Source organism: Triturus cristatus, chromosome 4_2, assembly GCF_964204655.1.
Source record: "Triturus cristatus chromosome 4_2, aTriCri1.1, whole genome shotgun sequence".
NCBI classification, from domain to species: Eukaryota; Metazoa; Chordata; class Amphibia; order Caudata; family Salamandridae; genus Triturus; species Triturus cristatus.
The window spans coordinates 85,445,511-85,459,586 of NC_140586.1; the positions used below are offsets into that span (position 1 = coordinate 85,445,511).

General features: G+C 43.3%; 1 protein-coding gene across 4 annotated transcripts in view; it reads right to left on the reverse strand.

Annotated features, from left to right (window-relative positions):
- Positions 1-14,076, reverse strand: part of C4_2H19orf38 (chromosome 4_2 C19orf38 homolog) — a 146,359-nt gene that overhangs the window by 96,030 nt on the left and 36,253 nt on the right. For 3 of the 4 annotated variants that reach the window (XM_085600667.1, XM_085600668.1, XM_085600665.1), the window contains exon 2: positions 2,266-2,301. In XM_085600667.1, coding sequence (XP_085456793.1) covers positions 2,266-2,301 — 36 coding nt within the window. Of the gene's footprint in view, positions 1-2,265; positions 2,302-2,381; positions 2,489-14,076 lie in introns of those variants that run through there. The other variant, XM_085600666.1, reaches the window with a different exon arrangement.

The following is a 14,076-nucleotide window of genomic DNA, read 5'->3' on the forward strand; positions in this document are numbered from 1 at the left end:
CACACTTACGACAGCACATACAGATGAACAGAGTAGGGGTAATTTAGATATAAAGATGGGTGCGAGAATGCATTGCCAAATGTTTGTGAAAATCAACTGACTTAACGGTGATTGGTCCAACTCAATTCACAGCAAATTCAAGGCGCAAAAAAACATCTAAATACAAATTACATGTTGCATATGCATCTAAAAATATAATTATTTCAACTATTTACAGGTAACACACTAAATGAGGGCAGAGAAAGGCAAATATAAATTTAAAAAAACAGGAGTGTATCTATCAATAGTGAGGCAGGTGCAGTAGCACCGAGACCCGAGGGAGTGAGGGGCCTGCGGTCCCCCAAATATACCAGTTGTTTTTTTACTACCTAACTAGGAGTCGAGGCCCATTTTCCTTGCTTACATTTGAGCCTGCGGTACTTGTTGCCTTGAATACCGAGAAGAGACCGGTATGTGCCTTGAACAGAAGCTCTCCACACCATAGAGTGGATATTATTGGGGCACGGGGGGGGGGGGTATTTGGGCATGCTAGTCTGGAAGAGTTGGTAGAAAAATGTGTTGAGATAGTTGTGGGGAGAGTGATGAGGGGCTCGATGAAAGAGCATCCACCATGCAGGCAGAAATGTATTAGGGAAAAGAAATCTTCGCAAATTTTCGATCAATTCAAATGGACGGCCTTGTGTGGAAGCCTCGGCCTGGACGGAACGTACTTAGCGCTCTGAAACTGACCAGTTCATTTAAAGATGCCCTTTTAGATGCGCCTGCGCGGAATTAAAAGAACACAATGAAATGTGATTTAGATGAAATGCGTGCACTGAAATCACACAATCGCTTCAGCACATCTGCACCGCGTTTCTAGCCCCGCCCCTCACACTCCCATGGCAACGCTCTTGGGTGTGAAATAAATGGACAACTACACGTGCGTTTCGGATGTACGGTGCATGTAGCACATACATTGTGTTGCTTTGAATGACACGCATTTAGTCAGTGCTTTAAATGGGGGGGGGGGGTGTGCAGGTACTCATTTACATGTGGCGAGTGGGCGGGGATTGGGGGCGGGGCTTACGGGAAGACATGCTTCTTGACTTATATACTACTTGAAGCACATACCAAAACAAATGAGAAATGGCTTTCAAGAATCCTTACACAACGAAAGCCAAACGTGGTGATATTTTCACATTTCCTTGTTTTGTAATATTTGCAACATCACTCCTGTTAATTGCTGTTGCTTGGCACAATACCATATATTCTCCAGCGACACAGAAAGAAACAAGCAGACGTGCGTACACAAGCATTCCACACATTTCCTCCTTGCAAGAGTGTCTATTCTCTCCCCCTTTCTCTCGTATTTCTCTCACACAAAAATAATCACAGGCAAGCAGACAAACAATAGCAGACACTTAACAAAAGAAACAGGTGGGATTAAAGCCATTTGAACCTGGTTACCTCCCACGGCTTTCTGAATAGCTTTGTCACGGGCTGCCTCGATTTCTGTGTTTGCAACACAGCATGATGGTGAACACCCGGAAGGTATGCAAATGAGCTCAAGCTGAATAGTTCAGCGGGGGCTCGGCTCAGGCCTACAGAAGTGCCTTGGCTGTCAGAGACATGCCGCCAGCGCTTCATGAGTACTAGGCAGTAGAGAAGTGCCGGTACTCAGTACCGGTGAGTACCGGCCCATTTAAAGGACTGCATTTAGTGCTATTTCATGCTTTTAGAGCCAGATTTAACTATATCGCCCACATATCCCGCTGTCTATCATATACCGCTTATATACATGTTGCCTTGTCTCCGTGCTCACCCCATATAATTGTACATACTTCATTTGTAACTCGTACAACTGTGACTGCTTAGCGTATACTTGTGTACACTGCTGCTATGTATTCCATGCGATTGTGTTTACCCATATGTAACTGGACCTGTATTCACCCATATGTAACTAGTGCAACTGTTACCCTGCCAACTAAGTAAAGCGCCCTGATACCTTCGGGTCTTGTTCGCGCTATACAAAACTCTATAAATAAATAAATAAAAATAAATGTACACATGCATAAAGTGCGACTTTTTGAAGGAGTAAGCTAGATTTATTTCTCGAGAGAGCTTGGTGAATCAGATTATATACATACGTAACATACAAAAGTAATTAATAGAAAATGTATAGAGGTCTGTCTCTATACCAAACTGCTGTGCCTTGAAGTAACCCAATTCTGGCAGGTGGCACCTTTAAAATGTCAAAAATCGCAATAAATAAAATGGCAAACCAACCTGAAGAGGTCCCCCGAGGCATCCCAAAGATGACACCTAAAGAGATGGAGAACAGGACATGGTTATCGAAAATCAGCGTAAAATCCAGATACACATTCGGTGAAATTCGCTCTTACATTCCGAGTTTTAAGTGGTGCACCGTCAGGTTTTCCGTGAGCTTGCTGTTTCAGAAGCTCGTGGCATGGCTGCTCGTCATTGTGAATCATAGCACACCCGTAGTTCCCGCACTTCGGGAATTTCTGGGGAGTGCCTGTATAAACCAGACCCTGTGTACTACGTGCGATTGAAAATGCTGATTTTAACAGCACACATCAACAACTGCTTTTTAAGTTTAAGTAGAATATGTAACTCTTGCCCAACTCTTACCCAACTCAAGGGTGCCCATGTTCTCGAGCTCGGAAGGTTGAAAGGCTGAATTGGCCATAAAGGGAGTCACGACTTCTTACAAACAGATCTTTGCATCCCACTGAGGTACTTACTTCCCCAGGCAATCTGAGGTTTCGATTTCCTTGTACCTCAGAAGGAGATTTATCTAGAAGGCTTCTGGGATTAAGCAATGCTGTGGCCACACTTGCCACATAATCGACCCAGTGGCGTAACGAAACTTGAGGGGGCCCCCCTGCAAAGAATATCGAGGGGGCCCCCGCTCGCTCACGGATTCAGTCAGGAGCTCTCAGGTCAGGGGCCTGCTGCGCATGCACCAGTGGCGGCTGGTGAATCATAAAAGTGGTGTAAGGAAAAGCTGAGAACCAAGTTGAAGGAGCAAGTGAGTACAGCAAGCACACCAAAGTGAAAGAGGAGTGTTTGGGGATGGCCTTCCCAAGTGGGCCCTTTAACCACTCAAATTTCAGCTTTAAATAAATTCAGTCGGGGGGCGTGGCTAGGCGCCCGAGAGAGATGGCGGCGCCGGCGTAGGGGCTCCGTCCACGCCAGGGTTTATCGGCGGTTCGCGCTCCTTAGGCGAACGATGGAAGGCAGCGTTGCTCGTCTGAACGCTTCAGGCATGCCCTGAGTTCTTTCTTTTTGCCGCGGCGGACCTCCTTTACCTCTGTTCTTGCTCCCGCTCCCGGTCGTGGCTCTGCATCGGCCGCGACCGCCATTTTGTTCATCTATGCCAGGATCCCTTCAGCAGCGCGTTTTATCGCGCTTTGTACCTCCGGCTGCCACATGGATCCTGTAATCTCTTCAGCTCCGCCAACAACATGGTTCTACACTGCTAGGTGACTTTTCCTTATTTTTTTCATTACTTGCACGGCTGTTCACAAGCTTTAAACGTATTTTTTTTGTTTACCTCAACTTTGGCAGCCATTTTGTGCATTCACCTCCTTGGCCTGGCTCTGTGGTATTCAGATTCCTCTGACATTTTACTTTTTTCTTTTTGTTATTCTTTTTTTTTCTCTTTTTCTCAACTTTTTTATTGCTCCTTCTCATTGGAACCAGCAAACTGTTTGTTTTTGCCTCTAGTTTGACAGGGCCACCCTGTACCTTACTAGTACGTTGATGGCTGAAAGCTCTGGCAAGGCTCAAAGGCGCAACTACATTAAAAATTCCAAGCTCTTCACGGAGTTGGCTCACTTAGAAGCGTCCCAGCCTTTTTGTGTCAGTGAGACGTCGCCAAATATGGAAACCTCTTCACAAGCTTCAGCAAAAATGACGCCCAAGAGATTAAAAAAGGACCCACCTTCGCCTCCTAAATCTTCTTCGACCATCTCAATGGAGCTAATTCTCGAAGAGATAAGGGCCCTGCGCCCTTTCATGGAGGAAACAAATGCTAAGCTTCAAGTTCTCACGGACAATTGGGCTTCAATGGATGAAAGAGTGTCCTCGGTGGAACGAGACGTTTCTTCTCTTCAAGATTCTGCAGCTAAGGTCACCCACTTGCACACGCAGATCTCCTCTCTCCAGAAGCAGGTGGAGGACTTGGAAAACCGAAACAGGCGCAACAATCTTCGCCTTTATGGCCTGGTGGAAGGCTGTGAGGGAAATGATCCTATTGCTTTCTTCAAGTCTTTTCTCCCCAAGCTTCTACACTTGCCTGAGGACATTTCGCTTAATATCCAGCGTGCCCACAGACTTGGCCGAGCCTCCTCCTCTCCCTCCACACCAGCGAAGCCTAGAGGTGTAATAATGTACTTTTTGGAATATACTGACCTGCTGAAAGTCCTTTCTGCGGCCAGGGCCTCTCCTCGTCTCACTTGGTCGGGTTCCACCTTGTTCTTTGCGCAGGATTATGCTAGAGCCACCGCGAATCACCGTAAGGCCTTCTTGGACATGAGACCTGATCTCCGCTCTATTGGTGCCAGATATGGTCTTTTCCATCCTTGCTTATTTAAAGTCACCTACAACAATAAGACTACCACATATGAGGAGCCTACGCGTCTTCAGAGTTTCCTGAATTCCTGTGGTCAAGCTGAGATGGAGCTCTCTGGCCCTTCCTCATCTCGTCCACCATGACTTTCTTTTGAAGTTTTACCATGATGCTCTAGTTGCTTTTGTTTGTTGCTTTCTCCAATTCAATTGGCCCTAATTGTGCATGTTCTCAAGTTCAATGTTGTTTCCATTGTAGTATCTGCTTACTGATGTTGAAATTCATTAGTTTGTTCTACTCCTTACGTGTTTTTGTCTTTGCCGTCCGCCGTTGCCTAACTCTGTTGCCTTTCTCTCCTTGCAGATCATTGTTGTGTGTTCCGTTCTGTTTCTCTGGTTGGACGTCCCATTGACCCCGAGTGTCCTGCCTTCCTCAGTTGGTCCTACCTCCCTCTCCCTACTTCCACGCACGTCCTTGCTTGTCCTTGTTCCTGATCGTACTCCTGTTGAGCTACCCCTTGTCAGATCCCATTATCCCTTCTTCAACAGGTACGTTCCTATTTTGTCTCTCCCTACTTTGTTATTTTTCTTTATTTTTTCAGGTTTATTGGTGTCAATATTCTTTATGCGCTCACTTTTTTCCTTCTTCTTTTTCTTCTTCTTTACTTGTGTCGCATATTCGTTCCCTTGGCCATGCTTTTTTCTCTTTTCACATTTTCTCACCCTGCTATATCATCTTTCCCATGACTTATATTTGCATTCCCTTTCCTCTAAGCTTCTTTGGTGTTCTATCTATTCATTGATCTTTGCGTGCTCTTTCTTTTTGCTGTCTCACTTAACTTTACTTATTACCATCACTGATTTTCATTTTACCTCTTTTTCGCTCTCAGCAACACCTTGGCTTTTTTCTACCTTTATGATACTTCTGGCTTCCTCTTTCTTCTTCTCTCATTTGCTCACTATGTTTCTTCTCTACTCTTACTTTTTTCCTCTTCTTCCTATGTTCTCTTTTTTCTCTGAGGCAGTCTTTCAATGGTTCAATCTGTCTTTATATCACTCATTTACTAATTTCTAATGTCTGTGCGTATTGTTTCTTGGAACGTTAAAGGTCTCCATTCTCCTATTAAGAGGCAAAAAATTCTATCTCATTTAGCTAAGTTAAATGTTGACATTGCCTTCTTGCAAGAAACCCATTTGCCTGATATCGAAGCTGCTAAGCTCAAGAGGGGCTGGGTGGGCGATGTGTTTTCTGCTCCTGGTGATGGCAAGAGAAATGGTGTGGCTGTCTTAATTCGCAAATCCTTACCTCACTTGCTCTTGTCTACTGAGTCGGATCCTGAGGGTAGATGGTTGTACGTCAAACTTTCCTCGAATGGTATTCCCATCTCCCTTCTCAACATTTACGCACCTACTGGTGGTGACCCTGCCTTCTGGCGCTCAATGGCCTCTCGTATTTCTGAATTTGCTGATGACAATTTTATTATGGGAGGAGATTGCAACCTACCCTTTGATCCCTTTTTAGATCGGCAATCCAAAGCATCTTTCATTCCTAATAAGTCCCACAAATTGTTTACTCAAGCAATTTCCCAGCACAAACTCATTGATGCTTGGCGTCTATGCAATCCCACTACTAAAGAGTTTACCTTTTACTCCCCATCCCACCATTCACAATCCCGCATTGATTACATCTTCCTTTCCCATCACATTTCCCAATCCCTCACTTATGCCGATATTGGTCCCATATTATTCTCTGATCATGCTCCTGTTCTGGTTAACGTAGACATCCTACCCAAATCCACTGGACCAAAACGTTGGCGATTCAACAATGCTCTGTTGCTCGACCCCAAATTCACCACTTCTTTTGTTGAGTTTACTGAAGAATTTTTCTCCACTAATGATACACCCTCTTTACCCAAGCATGCTATTTGGGACGCTTTTAAGGCTACAGCCAGGGGGTTCATCATTGAGTATGTAGCCAGAAAGCGCAAAGCTGCCCGCATGCAAGCAAACGATCTCCTCCTTACCATTAAAAAACTGGAACACTCCTTTTACACCTCTCATTCGCAGGAAAGTTTGACCTCTCTTATTAAGGCTAAGATGTTATTTAACAAACAATCTACTGATGATGCATCGCTGTATTTGCTGAAATCTAGTTCAAAATTTTATGGGGGTAAGAACAGAGCGGGGAAGATTTTAGCCAATTATTTAAAAGTTAAGCAACAAAAATTGAATATTGAGTCTATATATGATGTTAATTCTGTTTTAAAGCACACAGATGCCGATATTTTAGAGGAATTTTCCCGCTTTTACTCCACGTTATACTCCTCTGAAACTCACCCTACTGCCCAATCTCTCGCCACCTTCTTTTCTACAATTAAGACACCTTCCAATTTTCCTGTTGACTTGTCCTCTCTTGAATTGCCTATTTCTAGCTCAGAACTACAGACTGCACTTCAATCACTCAAGAAAGATAAGGCCCCGGGTCCGGATGGACTTACCGTCGAATTTTATCTACATTTTTCCAAATTACTATTACCCAGATTACACTCTCTTATTGATTCTTTTATACTCAGTGGCACTTCTTCTGGTACTTTTTCAGATGCTCACATATGTATTATACCCAAAGAAGGTAAAGATGTTCAATATTGCAAAAATTATAGACCAATCTCCCTGGTCAATATTGATTACAAGTTATATGCTAAGTCTCTTGCCATAAGATTAGACCCCTTTCTCCCTGATTTGTTAGGTCCAGAACAATCTGGATTCGTTAAAGGCCGTTTCATCACAGATAATACGCGGCTTCTGTTTAATGTCCTGTCCAGATCCTCGCGTTTTACGGACTCACTAGCGGCAATTGCTTTGGACGCCGAAAAAGCATTTGATAGGGTAGAGTGGACCTTCCTTTTTGCTGCTCTCAGATGGTTTGGGTTCGGTCCTAATTTTATCTCTTTTGTTTCTTTTTTGTATTCTAGTCCCAGGGCGGCGGTTTGTGCTAATGGTTTAGTATCATCTTTTTTCAGCTTAGGTAGAGGTGTCCGCCAAGGTTGTCCCCTCTCCCCTTTCCTCTTCAATCTAGCCTTAGAACCCTTTCTTTCAAAACGTCGCCAAAACCCTCATTTGCACGGATTCCAACTCTCACAGATCAACATCAAACTTGCCGCTTATGCGGATGATATCCTACTCTTTGTATCCAATCCTGCCATTTCTATTCCCACATTTCTATCTGAAGTTCATGATTACTCCCAAATTTCTGGATATAAGTTGAATAATGACAAGTGTGAAATCTTGCCCCTTACTAAATTCACCTTTAAACCTGATTTCGCTGCATCTAACTTTACCTGGAGTCCTTCGCATATTAAATACCTTGGTTTGTATATTACCCCTTCTCTTCCTGACACTGTCTCATTATGTCTTAATAAGTGCATCCAGAAATTGTCTGATCTTACCTCCAGATGGCACCCGCTTTACCTTTCCTGGTGGGGTCGTCTTGACACGATTAAAATGATGCTCTCCCCAATAGTTCTGTATACTATTTCCAACATTCCAGTGCCTATTCCAGCTAAGTTTTTTAGGAAAATTAATACCGTTCTCTCTTCCTTCCTCTGGTCCGCCAAAAAAGCGCGCATGTCCTTGTGCAGGCTACGACTTCCCAAATCAGAGGGTGGGGTCGACTTTCCTGATTTCCCCACTTATCACAAAGCGTTTCTTCTGCGTCAAGCCTCCTTTTGGTTGCGGGATCCTGCTGAATCCTCCCCCTTATGGCTTGCTATTGAGCGCCTTTTGTTATCCCCCTTCACTTTTGCTGAGTACCTCTCGTTTTCTCGTAAGCCCCAGGTCATTTCCACTCCCATACATAAATTTACTACCAAACTTCTTCTTTCCGCTTCCCCAAGCTCCCCTTCCTCTGTCGCTGAATTTCTCAACACCACCATTTGGTATAATAATAATATTCTCATTAATCACAAATCCTTCTATTGGAAATCTTGGAGGCAGAAAGGCTTAATTTGGGTGTCCCATCTCTTTTCTGGTTCCGATTTCTTACCTTTCCCTGCTCTTAGCCAAAAGTTTGGTCTTCCTCACTCCTTCTTCCGTAAGTACCTCGTACTCAAGACTGCAGTTCTGTCCGCTTATACCCAATTTTCTACCTCTCCTACTCATTCTGACCCTTCCAGTCCTACTCTGCGCTTACATTCCTTGTTACGTACACGCCCCACTGCCTCCTCAATCTACCACTCGTTTCACAAAACTCTTGCACCTAGATCAAAATCCAAGGTAGAGGAACAATGGGAGTCTGATTTTGACGTCTCCTGGCCTACTTCTCTTTGGGACAAAGTTTGGACCAAACTTCGGAAGTCGTCTAGGGCTGCTTCTCTCACACAAACCCTCTTTTTCATCTACAACAGACTCCTCTTTTCTCCTCAAATGTTGAATAAGAGGTTCCCTCTAACACCTGACCTTTGCTGGTCTTGTTCGGCGCCCAAAGCTTCCCTCTTTCACATGCTCTTTTCCTGTACTGCCACGCATGATTTTTGGAAACAAGTTTGGGTCCAAATCAATGCCATATTTCATACTGCATTCCCCTTCTCCTTTGTTAATATCTTCCTAGGCAGTCTTTCTCCCTGTTGGGCTAACACTGATTTTAATTTGCAAATTGTTGACCTATTGCTAGCTGTTGCATTTCAGCAAATCACTGTTAATTGGAAGAACTTTTCTAATATCTCTTTTAGAGCATGGTGGTACAATGTATGTCATAATCACAGACTAGATACTGTCCTTGTTTACCCCCTGAACTTGGCCAGGAAGCGACAGGAACTTTGGCTTCCTGTAACCCTGTACCTTGATGTTTGTGCCAAACGTTTGTTTCATTTGCCTCCCTCTCAGCAGGAGGTCTCTAAGCCTCCTTGAGTGACCTGCTCGTTCCTTCACACTTTTTATAATTCATTTACTACGCGTTACCTTCAATATTGCTTTTTGTTATTTAGTCTCAATTATCTGCTGTTTTTCTTTTTTTTTTTAGTCTCATGTTTATTTTTGCAGTCATGTTCTACTGTGTAGCTCATATCGCTGTTATGCTTTAGGTTTTCTTCTGTACTGACACCTTTACTTTGTCTAATAAAATTCTTTGAACTTAAATAAATTCAGTCATTTGTCTCCAAAATATCAGCTTGTCAGTTTATGAAAGCAGACACGTTTTGCTATTAAATACCAGCTTTGCCTTCTTGAAAAATAATTAAAGTTCCCTAAATAAAGAAGTTATCTTTTTGTGAAAACGTTCAATTATTGTCATGAACCACTAAAACACATGATAGATTCCGCCTTGAATATCTATGTGTCATAGTTGCATGTCATATGCGCCAATCTTATGCCAAGAATTACCGCCATTATGCCGAAGCAAGCATGAGGGCTGTGCACCACGCAATCAGACAGGAATTACCACTATTATGCCAGTGCCCGCACATTTTACGCGGTTTGGGCTCCATTATACCATGGGTGAGCACATTGGGCCGATATGTGCCACCATTATAGCAGGGCCAACATTATGTCAGGTTATTTTATTTATTAAGTACACAATCATGGAACATTGCTGGTGTTGAAATGGGGAAGCTCTGTAGAATCTCACTAGTGGCCGTGACAAGCTCCCCTCTTTACCTAGTGATTGTTTTTTCTACACAAAGGCAACTATGGAAAAGAGAGAACAAGATATGAACGGCTTCCTTGTTTATCTCTTTAACAGTCCACCCACTCTCGTCACAGCCTTTCCCACAGTACACAAGGACACCCATCTGTCCCGTGTACCCTTCCACGGGTCAAATGCATATCAACCATCCTGGAATGGTTACTTATTTAGGAAAGTATGGGGAGAAATTTAAGAGAATAAAAATAGCTTGACCTTTATGCGTGATGCGGGGTCTGTAATTGGCTACGGGGCACTGGCGTACAGTTCTCTGCAGGACAGCTGCGGGTCACGACTTCAGAGCCCACTGTGTTTACTCCCTGCTCTGTCTTCATTCATGGTCTATGTCGTGCAACCTTATTTACACCCTGTAGTATTTCATTGTCTTATTCACCACTGTCCACCTACTGTATTTACACCCTGTAGTATTTCATTGTCTCTTATTCACCGCTGTCCACCTACTGTATTTACACCCTGTAGTATTTCATTGTCTTATTCACCACTGTCCACCTTCTGTATTTACACCCAGTATTTCATTGTCTCTTATTCACCGCTGTCCACCTACTGTATTTACACCCTGTAGTATTTCATAGTCTCTCATTCATCACTGTTCACCTACTGTATTTACACCCTGTAATTCATTGTCTCTCATACACCGCTGTCGCACCCACTGTATTTACAGCCTGTATTTCATTGTCATTCATACACTGCTGTCCACCCACTGTATTTACACCCTTTAGTATTTCATTGTCTCTCATTCACCACTGTCCACCTACTGTATTTACACCCTGTAATTCATTGTCTCTCATACACTGCTGTCGCACCCACTGTATTTACACCCTGTATTTCATTGTCATTCATACACTGCTGTCCACCCACTGTATTTACACCCTTTAGTATTTCATTGTCTCTCATTCACCACTGTCCACCTACTGTATTTACACCCTTTAGTATTTCATTGTCTCTCATTCACCACTGTCCACCTACTGTATTTACACCCTGTAATTCATTGTCTCTCATACACCGCCGTCGCACCCACTGTATTTACACCCTGTATTTCATTGTCTCTCATACACCGCTGTCCACCCATTTTATTTACACCCTGTAATATTTCATTGTCTCTCATACACCACTGTCCACCCACTGTATTTACACCCTGTATTCCATTGTCTCTCATACACCGCTGTCCACCCACTGAATTTACACCCTGTATTTCATTGTCTCTTATTCACCACTGTCTACTTACAGTATTTACACCCTTTCGCATTTCATTGTCTCTCATACACCACTGTCCACCTACAGTATTTACACCCTGTATTTCATTGTCGCTCATACATCTCTATCCACCCACTGTGTTTACACCCTGTAGTATTTCATTGTCTCTCATACACCACTGTCCACCCACTGTATTTACACCCTGTAGTATTTAATTGTCTCTCATACACCACTGTCCACCCACTGTACTTACACCCTGTATTTCATTGTCTCTCATACTCCGCTGTCCACCCACTGTATTTACACCCTGTAGTATTTCATTATCTCTCATACACCACTGTCTACCCACTGTATTTACACCCTGCATTTCATTATCTCTCATACACCACGGTCCACCCACTGTATTTACACCCTTTCGTATTTCATTGTCTCTCATACACCACTGTCCACCTACTGTATTTACACCCTTTCATATTTCATTGTCTCATACACCACTGTCCACCCACTGTATTTACACCCTTACGTATTTCATTGTCTCTCATACACCACTGTCCACCTACTGTATTTACACCCTGTAGTATTTCATTGTCTCTCATATCCAACTGTACACCCACTGTATTTACACTCTGTATTTCATTCTCTTATTCACCACTGTCCACCCACTATATTTACACCCTTTCGTATTTCATTGTATTTCATACACCACTGTCCACCTACTGTATTTACACCCTTTCGTATTTCATTGTCTATCATACACCACTGTCCACCCATTGTATTTACACCCTTTCGTATTTCAGTGTCTCTCATACACCACTGTCCACCTGCAGTATTTACACCCTGTATTTCATTGTCTCTCATACACCACTGTCCACCTACTGTATTTACACCCTTTAGTATTTCATTGTCTCTCATACACCACTGTTCACCTGCAGTATTTACACCCTGTATTTCATTGTCTCTCATACACCACTGTCCACCTGCAGTATTTACACCCTGTATTTCATTGTCTCTCATACACAACTGTCCATCCACTGTATTTACACCCTTTCGTATTTCATTGTCTCTCATTCACCACTGTCCACCTACTGTATTTACGCCCTTTTGTATTTCAATGATTTCTTCATGTCTTTCTTCTCTCAGCATCCATTAGCCATCTTGGAACAATAAAGTCATAATAAACTACAGCAAAAGAAACATACATTGGTACAGTCAATAGTCCTGCAACCAACGTCAGACCTATTGGCTTTGCCAATACTTATTAGATATGACATCTTACATGGATTCTCCCCTTCCGACCCATAATATCCCTCCCTTCTTATGTGTGTCCTACTCTCTCCCATATGACTGGTGATTGTTTGCTACACTCCAGTCCCATTTATTTACCTGAATATATCTCTATTATTTTTAGCATTTCGTTGCTGTTCTGGGCTCGTTCTATGTTTCATTAGACTTTAAGTACCAATTTATAACCTGCTCTTTATTGGATTCTTCAATAAAAAATATTACCAATGTGAATAGCAAGAAATAGAATTCATAGGAAATAAACATAAAATAAAAAGTGCACAGCATGGGCGGAAACTGAATACCTAAAATGTATTAAAAAAAAGAAAATGGAGCTTCTGTGCTGTGGAACCTGGGAATGACTTTCCCCAACTCTATAGTACTCCAGAGGCCCCTAAAATGTGAGTTTTTCAGTTAAGCTGGAGTCAGTGGCATAGCACGAGCCTCACGCGCCCTCATTTAAGGAGGTGAAAGTGCCCCCTGGCTCCTGGTTGGGTACTGAAAGACAGCTGTAGTCAGTGTGCCCCTCCCATTCCTAGGCCCGATGCCACTGCACATGCTGCACCATTGGTACGTACGCCCATGGCCAGAGTCTAAAAGTAAATAAAAGGGCTGATGATAAAGCGAGTCAATAATACTAGGCAGGTGTCGAGGGTGCCAGCCCCAGACAGTGCCAAATTGACACCAAAAGCATCAAATATTACCAATTAATTCCAAGGAGGGAGCAAAAAACAGAAAAAATAGAATTTTGCTGAAGGCTCCAGATAGTTTTGCACTTGGTCTCAAATGTCGCTCAAAAATGTGCAACAACCACAGACATGTTCTCCCTTCCTTTGCAACTGGGAAGACCACTGACACAAATGAAATGTGGCATAACAGCCAGAGATGCTGGCTTTGGAACTGGGGATCATGCTCGAGTCTCAGTGTTGGTTCAACATCCTGTGATTCTGGGCAAATCACTTAATATCCCGGTGCTTAAAAATAAGTGTGGCCTTATGTAATGTAACTGGTGCTCGTGTAAAGCACTCCAATACCTTGGGGACGAGCTTGCGCTATATTGAACTATTTAAAAAAGTACTCTGTCATTTTGTACACGTACATCCATTTTCAAACATTCTTGAGCCATTTTTTTTTAATCTCTTCTGTGGAAATCTGGGAACGTTTCCATGTTCACTATCCGCATCGGGGACACTGCAGGCCACCGAGGAAACACTCCGTGCCATCCAGGGAGACTGCGAAGCCAATTGCATTTCCAGTGCTTGCTTACCTTCCAATGCTCCCAGCAGAGTCCTGTTCCTGGAGCTGCAGTCCTTCTCCTGCCCCTGTCAGCTCTG